Genomic DNA, 19,546 nt, shown 5'->3' with positions numbered 1-19,546 from the left:
AACTCCCAGATTCTGGAGGAATGCCTTGTGTGCTATCAAATGTCACAACGTAAATGGGCGATTATAAAGATGCTCTACAGGTATCTACAAAGGTATCTGTTGAGTTGGCATGGATCGAGATTGGGATTTGTCACTCCGAGTATCGGAGAGGTATCTCTGGGCCCTCTCGCTAATACACATCTTAAGAAGCTTCCAAGCAAAGTGACTAGGTATATGTGAGTTAGTTATGAGATGATGTGTTACGGAACAAGTAAAGAGACTTTCCGGTAACAAGATTGAACTAGGTATAGAGATACCAACGATCAAATCTCGGGCAAGTAACATACCGACAGACAAAGGGAATTACGTATGTTGTCATAAAGGTTCGACCGATAAAGATCTTTGTAGAATAAATAGGAACCAATATGGACATCCAGGTCCCGCTATTGGTTATTGACCGGAGAGGTGTCTCAGTCATGTCTACATCATTCCCGAACTCGTAGGGTCCGCACGCTTAACGTTCATTGCGATATAGTATTATATGAGTTATGTGAGTTTATGACTGAATGTTGTTCGGAGTATCGGATGATATCACGAACATGACGAGGAACTTCAGAATGGTCCAGAGGTAAATATTGATATATAGGACGATACTATTTGGTCACCAAAAAGGTTTTGGAAATACCAGTTATTTATCGGAGTGCCCGAAGGGGTTCCGAGAGGCCACCTGTAAGCGGTGGGCCTTATGGGCCAAAGGGGGGAAGCACACCAGCCCACAAGGGGGCTGGCGCTCCCCTCCACCCCTGCCCACGCGCCAAAGGAAGGGAGGGAAGGAAGGGGAAGGCGCCCTAAGGCAGCCAACCCCCTTTTTCTTCCCCCCATGTTCAAATATGGAAGGGGGCTAGGCAGACCTCTAGGGCAGCTGCCGTCCACTTGGGGTCGCCCTAGGGCTGCCTCCTCTCCCCCCCTCCACCTATATATATGAGAGAAGGGAGAGGGGAAACACACACCAGGACTCCTTAGCCGTGTGCGGCACTCCTCTCCCTCTAGTTCGTCCTCTGTCATATTTTCGTAATGCTCGGTGAAGCCCTGCGGATATTGTTGCATCACCACCGTCACCATGCCGTCGTGCTGCCGGAACTCATCTACTACTTCGAGGATGTCATTGACCAGAACGTGCACTGAGGTGCCGTACGTTTGGTACTTGATCGGGTGGATCATGAAGATGTACGACTACATAAACTGTGTTGATAAACACTTCCGCTTAACGATCTATGAGGGTATGTAGACACACTCTCCCCTCTTGTAGCTATGCATCTCCATGGATAGATTTTGCGTGTGCGCAATTTTTTTTTGTTTTCCATGCAACGTTCCCCAACAACTCAAGCATCCCACAATCTTAGGTGGCACACCCTAGGGGGTGCCACCCAGGCTTGTGGCCCCCTTGGACACCTTATGGTCCATCTCCGAAGCTTCGCGGGTCTCTTCTTGTCCATAAAAAATCACCATAAATTTTTGTGGAATTTGGATTTTCATGAAAACGAAAAACATGCAGAAAACAAAAACTGACACTGGGCACTAGTTTAATAGGTTTGTTCATGAAAATCATATAAAAGTGCACAAAAAACATATAAAATTGTTGTAAACATGCATGAATACTTCATAAATTATACATATGTTGGAGGCATATCCACCATCACCACCAACTTCTCATCCGTTCTCACGGTGATATGTGAGTAGTTCATCCTCGAGGCTGAAGGTATGTACTAGTAGCTACGTGTTCAATCTCTCTCTCTCTCTCTCTCTCTCTCTCTCTCTCTCTCTCTCTCTCTCTCTCTCTCGTGTTCTTTATTTGGCACGATCTTGATTTATCATGAGCTTTGTTAATATAGTTGGATCATATGAACTTCTTCCCCTCTATCTTTGTTGTGATGAAGATTCTTGCTCTTTGAAGTTTCCTATGTTGGATTTAAACTTTGAATTTGAGATCACTTGATGCATGTCTTGCTTGTGGATACATGTGGTAACAATGGGGTAATCTATTAAGATCACATGATATATGTTTTGGTACTCAACTTGCGGATTCCCATGATGACATTAGGGTAATCTAGGCATAAATGTTGATACATGTTTTCATCCTACTTTCACCAATAGGAACTTTGGAGTGATTCTTTATCGTACGTTGAGGAATTATTATATGATTCAATTATGTTAGTACTGTTGAGAGATTGCACATGTGAAAGTGTGAAGCATAGGCCTTGTTTCTAAGCACTAATATACCGTTTTGCTCGTTGTTTGCTACTTGTGACCTTGTTGTTTTTATTATTTAAGATTACAAAAATATATATCTACCATCAATATTACACTTGTATCAACATCTCTTCGCTGAACTAGTGCACCTATACAATTGACAATTGCATTGGGTGTGTTGGGGACACAAGAGATTTCTTGTATTTAATTGCAGGGTTGTTTGAGAGAGACCATCTTTATCCTACATCCCCCAAGGATTAGTAAATCTTAGGTCATCCACTTGAGGAAAATTTGCTGCTGTCCTATAAAACTTTGCACTTGAAGGCCCAACCGAGTCTACAAGAATAAAGTTGTGTAGTAGACATCAATCACATTTCAAGTTTGTGAATCTTTTTCAGTATTTTCAATTTCTTTGCTAACTATTTCATGATTTTATGCCACTAATCCTCGCCAAGCCAGTCTATAAGCTTTACTGTGTAGGTGTGAGTGACAAGATTCGGTACCAATTCAACTATCTTTGCATACAACATTGAGTCATACGAGATACATTGTCAACTTTGGGAAGAGGAAACTTTGGTATTATCTTCTCATTACCACTTACACTTGTTAGAGTCTTGTGATGGACAGGCAATCTCTGGTCTTTGATGACCAATAAGACGCGAATGGCTACGTCACCGAACTACACTACTTCGGCCTTCAATGCGCAATGAATGATGCTTTGAACGAGCTCTTCGATTGCCTTGCCACTGACTTCCAACAATCTGAAGCTTGAAATCAGGATTATCTCGACGATTCCTAAAAGCCATGGCTAGATGTAACAATGGATTTCATAGAAGGACAGCCTAGGTCTGTTAGTTACAACGCCATTCTGGTCGTTGTCCACATATTTACAAAGTAATCGCATTTTATACCCCTGAAACACCGTTTCTCTACACTAGTATTTGCTCAGGCATTTCTCAACAATGTGGCACCGAGGGGGGAGGCTGGCGGCGCCGAGGGCTTTAGTGGTGTGGGCACCCAACCTTTAGGTTTTTTTAGGAAAAGTCCAAAATAAACCTTGAACTTGTAGACCAAAGATAAATCAAACCCTGAACTCTTAATCCCGGAAATTGGCACTCTCAACTTGTCAATCCCGATCTACTTCGAACCTTCAAAGCGTTCAATCCCGATCTACTTCGAACCTTCAAAGCGCCACGCTGAACTCAAGGTACGCATACATGATAGACAACGTGGCGCGCGCGCGCGCGCGCACACACACACACACACAGATATATATATATATACATATATATATATGTATATATATATATATATATATATATATATATATATATATATATATATATATATATAAGAAAACACAGTAGCATTCTTAAGTGAAAACACAAATGATTTTAAAAAACTCCAAAAACATATTTTGGAGAATGCGATTTCTAAAATTCAAAGACATTTTTTGAAACCTGTGAAAACTTTTGGGATTCCAAATTTTTTCGAAAACTGCGAACACTTATTAAATTGCAAACAGTCTAAGAAAATGCAAACAGAAAGTTAAATGTCTAAACATTTTTTTAAAACACGAAACATTTTTGAATTTATGACAAAAATAGAAAACAAGAGTATATTTTAACTTCTGAACAATTTTTAAAATGTGCGGACATTTTCTAAAATTGTAGATTTTTTTTGAATTTATAAACCTAATTTGAAAAGACGAACATTTTTCAGAAATCTGTACTATTTATGAAAAACATGACTAGTTTTTTGAGATTTCTAAACATTTCCCGGAAACGTGAACAATTTTTCAAAACACATGAACATATTTTTTTAATTCCTGAGCATGTTCCTAATTTATGAAAAAAAAATGTAGACAGAAACATATTTTTCTAAATACTGAAATTTATTAAATAAAGAGGTAAATACACCGGTGGTGCTTGAACTTGTCACGGATGTGCAGTTTAGTGCCTGAACTTGTAAAATACATTGAACTGGTTCCATAACATGGCATGGACGTGCATATATGGTTTAAATGACGTGTGTATACGTCCGCGACGCTTGTGAGGCGCGCCAACATGGCATGGCACCCGAGGTGTGTGGCCTGTTTTTTTTGCAGAAACCCCTTCGGAATTATTTTTCATACAATAAGGCCCTTGTAGAGAAACTGACAATTTTTTTGCTTCATGATGATTCAGAACCTTGCGCTACAATTAATTTTCGTACTATAATTATAAAATAATAAAAAACTATCGCTGTGGTGGTTACAAAAGGGCGATCTACTAGTCAAGTGCATGCTGGGCTAGCCAATAGACCACTTCACATTTGCTGCTCCATGTTGATTCATAACCTTTATAAACTAGGTGGAACAACATAAATAAAGGGATTTTTTGCGAAGTATAAATAAAAGAAATTTAATGAACCAGCAAAAATAGTACCAACTATGTGACTCGAACATCCGACCAAAGCTTATGGACCAGGCACGGATGCCATTCCAACCAATGAGTTCTCATGTATCGAAAGTACAAGTAATCTTTATGACTGTCTAACAAACATAATTTCAAAAGAATGCAAAAATCTTCATGTCATTTAAAAAATCACATGTTATTTTAAAACATACTCATTCAATTGAAAATATTATGAATGATAAACATGTTTATATGATTCAAGTATTATTCATATGAGGATCCGCAATCTAAGGGCGCACTAGACTTGTAGTTTTTTTAGAAAACACACGGTTTTTACTTAAAGCATTAGCACATTTATAACTACATGAATATTTTATTCAGAATGTGGAAATTTTAGAATTATATGAGAATTTATTTACATATATGAACATTTGTAAAACTACTATAATATTTTATTAAAATGCAAACATTTTTTCAGATTATAAGATATAATCTTGATTCATAATTTTATTATGTGTGTTTTTTTAATTATTCCATTGGTATTTTATGAAATTATGTGAACTTTTTAATGTAATTTGTTTTGAATATATGTCTATTGTTTGTAACAAATGATTATAATTTACGTATTTTTACAAAATTTTGAAATAAAAAAAAACTGAGCCACGCTATGGTCTAGTTTAGCGAGAGGGGCTTGTTATGTTATAAACCTAAATTTATCATTTTTACCATTCGATGTCGTCAGTTGGAGTGGTATGTGCGTCGGCTATATAGCCCCTAGTTGTAGGTTCAAATCAACAAGGCTATATTGCTGGAATAAATTTTTAAATTTATGTTGTTCAACTTTATATATGTATAGTGTATGAATCCTTTTATGACGCTAAATTTGAGCCGGCCTACTGGCTAGCCACACTCACTGTGCGCGTCAGGTTGTTGTTTTGAACCCGTACCCATTTTTAATTATTAATATATTTTTTATAATTTATCATTGCAAGGAAAAAATAATCTAGAGGGTTCTCCGGAAAAAAAACCAGGCCACACACCCTGTCCCTGACAGTGAGTCCCATGCCATGATGGTGCGATCGTCAACGTCACAGATGTATAGAAACAAGATTTGAACCGTATATGCACGTCTATGCCAAGTTACGGAACCAGTTCAATGTATTTTGCAAATTTGGACACTAAAGTGCACATTCGTGGCAAGTTCAAGCACCAGTGGTGTATTTACCTCTTAAATAAATGAACATTTTGACAGCAGCCTACCTCGCTGTGATGTGGTGGGCCGGCCCAAATTCTCGCTAGTGAGAGTAGCAGTTATCCCGGCGGGATTGAGTATTCTCGGTGTGCCAAACGGGTCTAAGGTTTGAAATAGACCGGAATTGACAAGTTCAGAGTGTCAATTTCCGGGATTCAAAGTTCATGATTCGATTTATCTTTGTTCTACAAGTTCAAGGTCTATTTTAGACTTTTTCTTTTTTTTATCGCGCAGGGAAGCGAGGCACGCACACTGGAACGAGGGCACTGACTCGGCATTGGCGCGGGATGGATGCGACGCGTGACCATTGGCAGCATGTGTGCGGCGGGTAGGCAAGGAGGCCAGCGTTCAAGCGGGAAGCAGTGGCGGCGCGCTAGAGAAGACAAGGCGGCGACGTGTACACACATTATGCATGAAACTGTATGCGCCACTCCACACATTGTACACTCAAAATAAATTTGCATGAAGAAACGTGTGTGCTGTCACGAGTTATCGCACACGATTTGTTCAATCAAACTATGTGCGCGGTATTGCACACGATACTCTTTTCTCAATTGTGCGCGATGGATCAGTGATACAATTCGATTTTATCGCACACAGTTCAACGACAGGGTATGCGACATGAGGCTTAATAGCATTACAGTGGTGAGTGATTCCTAATTAGCTCATGCCACATCAGCATGTAGGCATCTATAAGATTTTTCCGCAAGTGTTGTACAACATGAGTAATGATACATCTACAAATGGTTACTTTAGGTTCAAGTAACCTTTTGTAGATGTAGCATTACTCTTATATTGTGTACAGGATCATCTGGGCAATGCAAAATTCAGAGGTTTACATTATTAATCCATTTGCTAAAATCATGTTATCACCAACAAGTTCTGCAGAAGAAACATTGGTCTATATCTCATAGGTGATCCCGACCTTGAGCAGCTGATCCTTGGGAATGGCGAGCGCTTTGTGGCTCTCGCTGAGGTTCCTCCTCAGGAAGGTGTACACGTAGTTGACCACGATCCTCTTCATCACCGACGACCCTGGTGCAGCCACCACGTCCGCCTCACCCGTCAGGTACACCACGCCGTGTTCCAACTCTGCGTCGATGAACCGCTTCTCCTCCTCCGCGGCCGCCAGCTGCGCTGCCCGCAGAGCGCCGTCGCTGTCGCCGTCATCGGTGTGCTGGCTGCAGGAGAATGTGGCCTCCTCATAGATGAACAGCTTGAGGCCGTCCAGGAGAGACGCGGAGAAATCCTTGGCGGCCTCGATCTGGTCAGTGTATCCGTAGCGCGCAACGCAGCGGAACATGCGGTGCTCGGCGGGGTCAACCCTTCGGAAGATGAAGCGCTCGGGGGCCGGCACCCGTGGGATGGGCAGGTTCTTGATGGACATGAAGACGAAGACGGCGTGCACCGACGGCATCTTGTCGACGAGGCGCGGGAACACGGGAGGGATGCCCTGGACAAGCTCCGAGTAGAGCAAGCCCACGCCGGGCACCCGTCGCACGTCGGGGCGACCCAAGAGCGCCGTGAGCTCCGCCGCCGGCACGACGTGGTCGAGCTCGTACCAGTAGCGGCTGACATGGACGTAGTGCCAGGTGGCCATGAGCGCCATGAGCACCAGCGAGAAGCAGAAGGGCAGGTACCCTCCCTCGGCGAACTTGGAGAGGATGGAGGACAGGTAGAGGAGCTCGGTGGTCCCGAAGATGACGTAGAAGGCGGCGATAAAGGCGATGTTCTTCTTCCAGACGAGCAGCATGACGACGGTCATGAGATGCGTGGTGATAGAGAAGACCATGACGACACAGATCCCGTAGGCGTTGCCGATGTTGGTGGTGGTCTGGAAGGCGAGGGTGACGACGATGCTGGCGGCGCCGATGAGGAAGTTCACCTCCGGGATGTACACCTGCCCGGCGTACTTCTTGGAGGTGTGCACCACCTCCACCCTCGGGAAGCAGCCGAGGGAGAGCGCCTTGGACAGGATGGCAAACGCGCCGGAGAGCATGGCCTGGCTCGCGATGATGGCCGCCAAGATGGCCACGATGAACGTCGGCCAGAACATCGCCGCTGGGATAGATTTGTAGAAGGTGTCGGCGACGTCTTGCGGGAATTTGTGCAGGTAGGATGCCTGACCCGTGTAGCATAGCGCCACGGAGGGGAAGATGATGAAGCTGAAGCTCAGCTGCAACAGGCCGGAAGATGAAGAAAAATTCAGTCCCTGCTCTGAACTAATGTACTAGAGATGAATACAAATGGAGTCAAAAACTGGCATTGGCGAACCTGAATGGCCCTGATGTTGAAATGGCCAAGGTCAGCAAACATGGCCTCCGTGCCTGTGGTGCAGAGGACGACGCCCCCGAGAGAGAGCCACGCCTCTTTGCCGTTCCTTCGGAAGTAGTCCACAATGTACATGGGGTTGAGGGCCCTGAGCACGGTGGGGTCGTGGGCGGCGAGGTTGTACACTCCGATGCTGGCAATGAGGACGAACCACACCGAGATGATGGGCGCGAAGGAGTAACCCACCTTGTCCGTGCCGAAGCGCTGCACCGAGAAGAGCATGAAGAGGATGGCAACAGAGATCCACACCACTTGCGCTGTTTTCACAACAAACCACATCAATTCCCTGGCTGCACAACAAGGTAGACGAACAAATCTCTTGACAAATAGAAATAGTAGAAAATTTTCGTACGTACATTGGGTCAAGTCGGGCGCCTTCTCCCTGATCCCGCTCACCGCAGAGAGCACTGCAGCAACACAGCCATCAAGCGTCAAATTAATCTATATACAAGCTTAGTAAGGTGAATAACTTGCTGAATGTACGCAGAGTACGTACCAGAGATTGCAGGTGTGAGGGTGCCGTCACCCATGACCATGGAGGTGCCGAGGATGGTAATGGTGAAGAGTGCGATCTTGGCGGCCTTGCTGGACTCGAGCCTCTGCTTCACCCACTGCGCCCTCCTGGTCTGCGAGCTGGGCTCCTGGATGCTGTAGTTGGACACGGACGCGTCCTCGGCCTGCTGGTTGGGGATCATCCTGGTCTTGGCGTACCGCGAGATGAGCGAGTAGAGCGCGAACGTGCCCCCTACATGCACCATTCCCAGTTAATACAATGTCATGCATGTCCATGAACGAACAAACACAAGAAGACTGAAGATTATATATAGAACAAGGTGGTGGTGCTCACCGTCGCCGTTGTCGTTGGCGTAGAGGACAATGAAGACGTACTTGAGCAAGGGCAGGAGGATGAGGGTGTAGAGGATGAGGGAGAGGACGCCGAGGAGGTCGTCCGGGTGCCTGATACCGTTCGGGAAGGTGCCCGAGTAGGTGTAGAGCGGCGACGTCCCGAGGTCGCCGTACACCACGCCGATGCTCTGGAACGCCAGCAGCACCGTCTGCCTCCAGCTTACCTGCATGCGCCCACCATGCTCGAGAATTAACATCGGCCATGGCACAGCTGGTTAAGTAAGTCAACAAGATGATGGATGATTTGGTAGGTTGCTGACCCCGGAGCCGTGGCGCCTGTCGCCGGAGACCTTCTCCGCGTCCCTGTAGAGCGAGTCGCGGCGCGCCATCGTCTCCGCGCCCTCGGCGGCTTCCACCGACATGATCTTGATCTTGATCCCGTCTCGTCTTCAAGCAGCACAACCTGCCAAGCTCGCTGCTGAAGCAAGGAAGGGTTTAGTGTGCTGGATCCGTTAGTTCGTCTGCACCACGAGTAGGACACAAACACAAGGGCTTACTTAGTGTGGTGGACGATCGAGATGCCTAAAGGTTGAAGGACTGAATCTTGAAGACCTTACGAGAGCATGAACGAATTTTAATTACACAAATCTTGTAGGAGGATATGTACAAGATCAGTCTAATTTATTTTACTGATCTTGTACGAATCCAGGAGACTTTACGAGAGTATCAACGAATCCTCATGGATTCGTTGGGTCGACGACAACAGTCAAAACACTACACAACCGGAATTCACAAAGGTGATTCTCTACGAACCACCGCACGGACACGCACGATAAAATCGTGGAGACGATGAACGGCAAGGAGGAGGAGGAGATGGAAGAGACGAAGAGAGATAGCTAGGGAGATCGACAGTCCGTCCGGAGGAGATATCGTACCGGCCGGGGCGGGAGGCGAGGATCTGGAGCAGACGCGACGACGACGACGACTACCAGATCGATCTTCCTTGCGCCCTGCGGCCGGCGGCGCGCGAGAGCGGTAAACGAATCCTTTGCCCTGCTGCGCTTCTGCCGGCTCATTATATACTACACGCAGCCACCGTATTTTTAGGAATTTTGTTAGGATTTGGACACGTTGCCAGAGAGGAGGAGAAACAGAAGCAGGCTAGCCTCAGCTGCCCGCCTCTCTACGGCTCTGGCCCATTTGCTCCGCGTCAATGCAAAAAGATTTCTCCAGCCGATTGGCGCACCGGACTTGCCGTGTTTGGCCTTGAGGCGTTCGTTTCTTTCTGTTTTTTTTTCGGGGTACCACCAAGCTTTATTGATCAAACTCCAGATGGAGCGTTACAAAAGGGATCATACGGCTGTAACAACTAACAACCAAACATATTTCCCTGATCAAGTGAATGCGGAAACTTGGCTAACCTATCCGACATCTACATTGATAGCACGCCCTTCAAATGTAAAAATACAATTAAATGATAAAGCCCGACGCTTGATCTCCTTAATTATAGCTCCATATCTTCCATCGCTCTCCCGATCAATGTCGTTAATAACCTGCTTCGAATCCGAAGCTATGATAAAGTCTCTTAGCTGCAAGTCTTCAACCAAAGATAGTGCCTCCCTACGTGCAATTGATTCCACAACGCCCATCATACCATAAACGACCAGTGCTGAGCTGCCCAAAGGAATTCCGTGATCATCCCTACACGCTGCAGCTGCCGAATCTCTAGCTCGGCCCCTTGCTAATCCAGCATCAACATGGATCTTTGAGTAACCGGGTGGAGGAGGTTTTGGTCGGATAGTTCGACTTGCCTGCTCAAGTAGTGAATGATGCCAAGAGTCTCCAGCTTCCACACAAGCCACACAAACTTGATGATGACATATTCCTAATCTCTCTAATATCCTCTATTGGGAGAGAGTGTTTAGCGAGACGCCATAAGACCATCCGAATATTTCCAGGAATTGGAGTGTTCCATAGAAATTTCCAAGACTCTTCATCACAGTATGTACTAGAAGAACCTGTTGTGCCATCAGTCCAGGCTCCCCTTCTTAATTTAGTTTGTACCATCACATCATATGGTATGTTGATCATACTGAGTAGGTTCCACTTCTTTCAAAAGTCCATGCCCAGGAGTCCACCATATCAGAAGTACAGAGTGGGATACTCAAGATGCATGGTATATCAGGGAGGCATGCCTCCTCCAACCTTGTCATATTCCATGTGGCCGAAATTTGATTTATGAGTTCTGAAACTTTCTCAAAATTGTTGTTGCCACGCCTCCCATAAGGCCTCATCATAACATCTATAGGTATCCAAGTAGTTGATTGTCCGCTTCCAATCCGCCTAATGAGACCCAACTTTAATATGTCACGACCTCCAATGATAGCTCGCCATATTTGGCTAGGATGGCTCCCAGGTTCGGCACTCGGGATCATTCCATTTGGAAAGCAAACCCCTTTCAAGATTCTGGCACTTAGAGATTGAGGATTTCGTACGATTCTCCATGCCTGCTTAGCTAGTAAGGCCAAGTTAAACAACCCAAAATGTTTAAAGCCCAATCCTTCTATACTCTTGGGTTGGGTCATGGCTTCGCAAGAAACCCAATTAGGTTTTCATTTTCCATCCTTACTTCCCCACCAAAACTGATCAACATTCTGAGATGTTCAAACAAACGTCACGGAAGCTTCAAATAGGACATAGAATACACAGGTGCTGCTAGGCCAATGTCATTGTTTGTTCAATTCACCCTTGCACTTTACTTCATAGGTAGTCCTTACTGTACTGCTACTTGTGAGTTGAGTTAGGATTTTCCCCGAAGAGGAAGGTGAAGTAATATAGTAGCGGATAGTATTTTCCTTAGTGAGAACCAAGGTTATCGAACCAATAGGAGAACCATGCAAATGCCTAGTGAACAATATCTACACACACAAGAGCAAATACTTGCACCCAATGCGCGCAAGGGGATTGTCAGTCAATCCCCTTGAACTCGTTACTTGCAAGGATCAAATCTGATAACGACAGATAAGTAAATTACAAAGTAAAATAAAAAGAGTAAAATTACATAAGGGTATTTTTGGTTTTTGTAATATAATCTTCTATATCTAAATAGCTAGCCCCCACTACTAGGAATTCTCTCGTTTCTCCTTGAGCCACATCATCACTATTAATTTAGCCGTTGGATATACTAGATCAGTCTACAATAACCATCAGATTTACACACTAAGAACCACTACACCAACTACATGCATACACATGCACGCAAATGTATGTAGTAACTCACGCCTAAAGAGTAATTAAATCAACAAAATAAAAGTCGATGCATGCATGAACAGATACTCGAGTGCTCTATGGAAGAAACTGACACATACATGCATATTTTGTTTTGCTTTGGTTCAATTTTGCACTTATACATATAGATGTATATTTATTATTTATTTGTAAGATATTGATAAACAAATTATCTTTCTACAGGAGAAACTGTAAAGACACTAGCTAGGTTGATTAGTTCAGCCCAGTTTTTATTTCATACAAACTCGCGCAACAACGCGCGGGGCATTTGACTAGTTCAAATAGACTTGGGGGCCATATTTACACTAGAGGTTTCTCTCTTAGAAAAATAGTATTTGGTGGGTACACAAATTACTGTTGGGTAATTAATAGAAAAGTGCATAGTTATGATGATATTCATGGCAACGATCATGTATATAGGCATTACGTTCATGACAAGTAGACCGAAATTATTCTACATCTACTACTATTTTTCCACCATTTGACCGCTATTCAGCATGCATCTATTGTATTAAGTTCATGATAAACAGAGTGACGCTTTAACCAAGATGACATAATGTAGACAAAATAAAACCAAGCAATATGATTAAAACCCATCGTTTTACCCTTAGTGACAACAATACAAATACGTGCCTCGCTACCCATACTCACTGGGTGAGGACACCGCAAGATTGAACCCACTATAAAGCACCTCTCTCACCGAAGATAAATCAACCTAGTTGGCCAAACCAAACGGATAGATCAGAGAGAAATATAAAGATATAATAATCATCCATAATAAAGTTCAGAAAAGTCTCAATTACTCTGAATGAATATTTCAATCATAAACCCACAATTCATCGAATCCCAACAAACACATCGCAAAAATATTACATCGGATCGATCTCTGAACAGAACATTGTATTAAAGATCAAAGAGAGATAAGAAACCATCTAGCTAATCACTATGCACCTGTAGGTATCTACTCACACATCATTAGTGGTGCAGAAAAGTTGATGTAAAATCCCTCCGTGAATGATTCCCCCTCCGGTGGAGTACCGGAAAATGCCTCCAGATGGGATCGCGAAAGAACAGAGACTTGCGGCGGCGGATAAATTGTTTCGGGTGGCTCTCTGTTGGTTTTGGGATATATGGAATTTATAGGCTTGGAAATAGGTCGATCTGTGTGGGACCCACAAGCTCAGGTGCCCCCCCCCCTTGGGGCGCGCCGTGTGAGCTTGTGGCTCTCCCGTAGATCTTCTGGCCTCCTCCCGAAGCTTCTAGGGTCCCTTCTGGTCCAGAAAAAGTCACCGTAAAGTTTCATTGTATCTGCACTTCGTTTGGTATTGGTTTTCTGAAAAAGTAAAAACATGCAGAAAATAGGAACTGGCACTGGGCATTGAGTTAATAGGTTAGTTCCCAAAAATGATATAAAATTACATATAAAGCATCCAAGATTGATAATATAATAGCATGAAACAATAAAAAATTATAGATATGTTAGAGAAATATCAGGTACTTAAAGGAACCGTTCTTTGATGACCTAACATGATGGAAGGCCTAAATATTTTGCACTCAATGACTCATTTGGAACTTGTAGTATGTTCTTAACTTCAAACCTCACATTTTTCCGGACAGCCGAAACTAAAATAGGTCAAAGATTTCTCATTGTTTATGCGTTGTCTAGAAGCCTGACAATACCTGTTCAACAACTGGTTTACCTCATTAGCCCCAGTTACACTAGCTTTAAAAATAGTAGGCTATCATCAACGAATAATAAATGGTTAACTGGCGGCACCAAAGGGGCCACCTGAATGCCATTAAGGTTGGATGACTCGTCAATAGATTTTAGGAGGCACGGATGGCCCTCTGCTGCAATCAAGAATAGGTATGGGGAAATTGGGTCTCCCTGTCGAATACCATGTGATGGGGTAAACTGTTGTAGCTTCTTCCCATTGAATAAAACTGTGAACTTAATTGATCTCACTAGACTCAAGACTATATTAACCCACCTCACTGTGAAGCCGAGCTTTATCATTATTGCATGTAAATAGTCCCACTCCACTCTATCATAGGCTTTCATCATATCCAACTTGAGTGCACAAAATCTATTTATGTTGGCCCTGATTCTTTTCATAAAATGAACACATTCATAAGTTGTGATTATGTTATCCGTAATAAGTCCAGGGCCGGTCCTGAGATTTCGGGGGCCCAGGGCAAGACAACACAAAGGGGCCCTAAAGCCACATAAGCATATGCATATATTTTTCCTGTTTTAGTTGCAGAAAATACTATGTGGATACAATTTAGGCTGCCTTGTCATCTCATCTATTCTGAAAACCAAGAATCATAATAGGTACACTAAAAGTTGGTCAACCTTCTCAATCGGCAGTCATATTTTTTTATTATGTGAATTAGTAACACTTACCTGCCAACTCAACTTTTTATCATCCTATATTTTTTCACTAGGTTGTTCTTAAACAATAACTAATGCTAATTCCTCAGAAGTCCTAGCAGTATAATTTTTCTTTGCGGGGAGGCAATGGAAGTACTTTTATGCGCCCTAAAGAAAATGTCAATACTTCCCTTCTGTAACTCAATCAACTTATGTGCATGTTTTTCTCTTCAATGTAAGATGGATACTTTCCAAATAAAATCTTGCTAAATCAATAGCAATCTTGCTAATTAGCACCCAATCATATGATACAGTAAGTTAAGAACACTGCTAATTAAATAAAACTTGGTAAAAAAATACATTGAACGAGGTACCTGGATCATGGCAAGAAAATTAGAAATTGCAAGCTTTTGGTGCTGCTTACAAGTCACGAGCAGAAACCCGGGTTTCCCTTTTCTAATCCCAATCAATACAGGAAATAGAAGCGGGAGAAAGAAATATAGTGTAGTAGTCTTCTATACTACTATATTAAACAAGAGAACAGTTTCTTTCCTAAATACACCCGACCTAATGTACACACAACACCTTAAAGCAATTAGAGCCACAGGATCAAATTCACTCATTTAGATCTAACCGTTAACATAACAACTAACTTCACCGAAAGTACGCTTAGCAATTCTTTCCAGCGGACGAAAACTCTGTCGTCCGCCGAATCGACAAAAAAGGAGAGCCCACATCTCCCGTCAGAAAAAAAGGAGAGCCCACGTTTCATCCTGCCCCGCCTCATCGTCCCCATCCCTCCCTCCTCTCTCCTCCTCGCCGCCACAGGGGTCCCTCTCCTTCCTCAAGCAGCGGCGGCGGCGTGAAATACAGTGGGCTCGGCCTTCGTCGGCGGCCGGGTTCCTCTCCTCCGTCGAGCAGAGGCAGCGGCGGTGGCGGCGGCGTGAGACGCAGGGGGCTCGGCCCTTCGTCGGCGGCGGGGTTCCTCTCCTCCGCCGAGAAGCGGCGGCGGCGCGGGACGCAGCGCGACCTGACTGCGTCGGCAGCAGCGGGGTCCCTCTCCTCCGTCCAGTGGAGGTGGAGGTCGAGCGCATCGTGGCCGCTGGAGTAGGAGAAGCAGCGGGCGGCGGGGCTGAGGATGCCGGCGAGCGGGAGGAAGCGGGTGAGCGCGTGCGGCGGGAACGCGGCGGCCGGGTCAACCTGGCGGTAGAAGAAGAGGCGCTCGACAGGGTCCGTGAAGAGCCAGCACACGTCGTCGAAGAAGGTGATGGGAGCTCCGCACACAGCGTCCCCGGCGCCGGTGCCATGTGGGTTCGCTCCGTGCACCTTTGCTTCCGCCATGGCTCGCTGGCTTTGCTTGCTTGGGTGGGTCGGTCTGATCTTCTCTCTGCCCACTACCACTATCTGAATATCACTATGCTCTGCTTGCTCATGTGCCTACGGATAAGCGGGGTAGGTTTGGCACTAATCTGCTGGAGTGATTTATTAGCTCCCATGCTGCAGTGAACACATTTCGTCCAGCCACCGCTCGTATTTCAGGCATTCACAAGACCATCAAGACCGTCAAAACGAAGGTTCATGTATCTATGAATGCTTGTCAATTTTATTCAATTTTGGAGATGAATGGGTATGTTTAAGAATTCTTAAATCAAAGTCTGAAACATACCAAAAGTGGGCAAATCATATGTTTTTTAGGCTTAGATTTTTGCTAGGTTATTACGTATTTCAAGTGTATTTGTATTAGTCAAGACGTGCAGCAATTATTATCATACAAAAAATCTAACAAATTATATGATTGATGCTTCATTGAGTCTACTATTAATAGGGTTGCATTGTGTTTTTACTAGAAAGCTGTAGCAGCCTATCCTTGATTCAAGTCCAGAATGAAGTATGAACAATATTTTATCCAATTTACGTGGATTGACTTCCCATAGAAGGTAACTGCGAATGCATCGCCTCTATATTCTAAGATCACCTTTCAATTGATACTTACTATCTCTAATAAAAAATGGTTGGCCAGTGCTATAAAAGGCACCAGCCTTGCTGCACTACTTATTCTAACCTACAGTAAGGTACTTCCGTTCCTTTGGTACATGTTTCTCGCTGGTGTATATCCTTTTGTTCCGTCGAACTAGCAATAGTATAGCTATGTCAACGAAATTGCTGCTGCAATATTGTGTTTTAGATTGCAATACTATATTTACAATATTTAAGTGTGATGTGAGAGCGGTTGTTATTTTCATCACGGAAATCTTGATTAAAGTTGATGATCCAGAATTAAAGAAGCATATGAGATCTGTGTAATAAATTGTGTTTTCATTAAAGATGTCTTAGTGGAGATGTATTCTGATTTTACTTCACAATTCTCAATTCTATTAAGGCATATTTTGTTAACTTTGCATTGCTTGCATAATTTTAAGGAAACCAAAGCAACCATGTCACTATTTCTCGCAGGGGGTGGAGCCGGCGAAGGTGGAGCTACTGGCGTGCAAAAGGGCGGCCCAACTGGCGGATGAGGTCAATGCAGCACATATACACATTAAGATGGATTGCAAGGAGATAGTTCGGAAGCTTCAGAATCTATCTTGGCAAGGGCCACTACAGGAAAATCATGTTTTGCCGTGTGAAAGACTATAAACCGAGAGCTTTTTCTCGGGTACACGGCTTATGTTCTTCTAAACCGAGTCTACAGCCAAAAACATCCGGCAACTACAAAGGACTCGGCTTGTGGCAGTCTGTAAGCCGAGTGGTCCAAAAAAGCTCTCGACTTACAATAAGCACACGACATCTACTGAAAAAAGCACCCGGTTTATAGCTTGTACTCGGTAAAGATATATGCCACGTGTCTACAACGGAAGTGGCTGACGGCGGCATCACAGAACAGTCTATAAGCCGTGAGCCCTATCAAAGCTCTCGGCTTATATGGCATATAAACCGTGTGCCCTGTCAAAGCACTCGGCTTAGATGGCATATAAGCCGTGTGCCTTGTGAAAGCACTCGGCTTACATTTTTGCACATTTTTTTGCAACCCGTAACATTTATGCAAAAATGGTTTTTAAATGATTTCCAGGGACTGGCACGTGTCATGCTATGGCCTTCTTTGAGAGAACAAGAAGTTTCAAGGCCGAGGGAGCAACGAGCCTTGTACTTCCTTCAGAAATCGAACATGTTCCCTCTCGATAGCAAGATACTACCTCGGAGATAGTACAATTTACAAGCCGCCTTCAAGCATGCTTATGTGAAACACGCTCAGATTCTTACCACACACTACAAGGGCCATATCACGATGCCATGCCAAGTCCGAGGAATTTCGGCATCGTATAATTTTCGTGGATTAGAACATCTGCATCTGGCACGCCGTTGAGGTACATTCGCATCCCCAGTGGTGTGGCCCACCCCTCCTTTCACTGCACAAGGCCTACGCATGTCTTGATGACTTAATATAGGATTTCCTTTGAGAGCACAAGAAGTTTCAAGGCCGACGGAGCAACGAGCCCCACACTTACTTCACAAACCGCACACATTCCCTCTCGATAGCTAGATACTACCTCAGAGATGGTGTAGTTTACGAGTGGCCTCTCGGTAGGCTTATACGAAACATGCTTAGATTTTTACCACAAACTGCAAGGGCCATATCACGACACCATGCCAAGTCCAGAGAAACTTTGGCATCCTATGATTTTTTTTTCCGTGGATTAGAGCGGTTGCATCCCACATGCCATTGCAGTACATTCGCACCCCCGATGGCAGGGCCGCGCCTCCTACCGCACAAGGCCTATGCATGTTGCAAGGACATCATATATGATTTCCCAAACCTCTTCTAGACATGGTTTCATCTGGCCGGTGGGCAGATCTGCAATTTCTCATGGTGAAACCCTAGGAATGCAATAAATGTCTCAAATATTGCAGGCGGGCCCAAAAAGTGCCAGGGACTGGCACGTGTCATGCTATGGCCTTCTTTGAGAGCACAAGAAGTTTCAAGGCCGAGGGAGCAACGAGCTCTCCACTTCCTTCACAAATCGCACACGTTCCCTCTCGATAGCTGGATACTACTTCGGGGACGGTGCAGTTTACAAGCGGCCTTTGGGCAGGCTTATGCAAAACATTCTCAAACTTGATCTGATATATCACCATGGCTTACCGAAGACAAACCGAAATGATTCTACCTTGGTCAAACCCCACTCGAGTCTGGTCAAAGGTGTAGATCGTTTGGCCATGCATACTGGCTCATCTCTGAAAACCATGAGAGGGAGGGTTGGAAGAGCACACTCACCATTGGCCTTGACATGTTTGTGTTACTGAATATATGTTTAGTCCTTATACATGGACAATAATGAGATTACAAACATGAAGGTGCCAACACTCAACCAGAAACATGGAGTTCATTGATTTTTTAATTATAAAAATGCAAATAAAGTTTGAAAAACAAGGAACTTGGCATGATATCTTTATATGTCATAAACATATTGTGGTAAAAGTTTGAGAAGGTTTCTCAAAAGTGGTCATGCACAATTCATAGGAACCGTAGCATCTCCTAGGAAACTATATGGCTTCGAGAGGAAACATGTCATTTGAAGGCGATGCGACCGCTACTTCACCATTGGCCTTGAAGTTTTTTCTACACTCACGATATACCATTATATTATCCATGTCAAAATTTGACATCATTCGGGGTTCCTTAGTTATATTTAAGTCATTGAATACATTCTAGGCATTTAGTGAATATAATATAAAAATGTAACACAAATGCATGAAAAAGTTAGTGATAATGGGTTAATAAATTCTATTTGTCTTGATGAGTCAATGTTTAGCCCTTATTCAAACAAATAA

At 44.0% G+C, this 19,546-nt stretch overlaps 2 protein-coding genes across 6 annotated transcripts; one reads left to right on the top strand and one right to left on the bottom strand.

The window, feature by feature from the left end:
• Positions 1-6,689: 6,689 nt before the first annotated feature.
• LOC123133501 (potassium transporter 19-like) lies at positions 6,690-10,120 on the bottom strand. Of its 5 annotated transcripts, none has more exons than XM_044552982.1 (8): positions 9,990-10,094; positions 9,612-9,666; positions 9,375-9,532; positions 9,056-9,278; positions 8,705-8,953; positions 8,565-8,615; positions 8,152-8,465; positions 6,690-8,053 (listed from the first exon to the last, which is right to left on the bottom strand). In XM_044552982.1, the coding sequence occupies exons 3-8, from the start codon at positions 9,474-9,476 to the stop codon at positions 6,779-6,781; spliced, it is 2,214 nt and encodes a 737-aa protein (XP_044408917.1). In that variant the 5' UTR covers positions 9,477-9,532; positions 9,612-9,666; positions 9,990-10,094; the 3' UTR covers positions 6,690-6,778. The 5 variants fall into 5 exon arrangements, with proteins under 5 accessions (XP_044408917.1, XP_044408916.1, XP_044408915.1 ...); XM_044552981.1 differs by having other exon boundaries at positions 9,375-9,529; XM_044552980.1 differs by lacking the exon at positions 9,612-9,666 and having other exon boundaries at positions 9,375-9,575; positions 9,990-10,120.
• A 4,743-nt stretch (positions 10,121-14,863) lies between these two features.
• On the top strand, positions 14,864-17,599 carry LOC123138824 (uncharacterized). Its single transcript, XM_044558688.1, has 3 exons — positions 14,864-14,869; positions 15,464-16,081; positions 16,220-17,599. Exons 1-3 carry the CDS (start codon positions 14,864-14,866, stop codon positions 16,220-16,222), a joined length of 627 nt encoding a protein of 208 aa, XP_044414623.1. The 3' UTR covers positions 16,223-17,599.
• Positions 17,600-19,546: the final 1,947 nt, after the last annotated feature.

The sequence above is a fragment of the Triticum aestivum genome, chromosome 6B (assembly GCF_018294505.1).
Source record: "Triticum aestivum cultivar Chinese Spring chromosome 6B, IWGSC CS RefSeq v2.1, whole genome shotgun sequence".
NCBI classification, from domain to species: Eukaryota; Viridiplantae; Streptophyta; class Magnoliopsida; order Poales; family Poaceae; genus Triticum; species Triticum aestivum.
The sequence above is the reverse complement of the archived record's forward strand: the minus strand, read 5'-3'. Positions and strand labels throughout refer to the sequence as shown.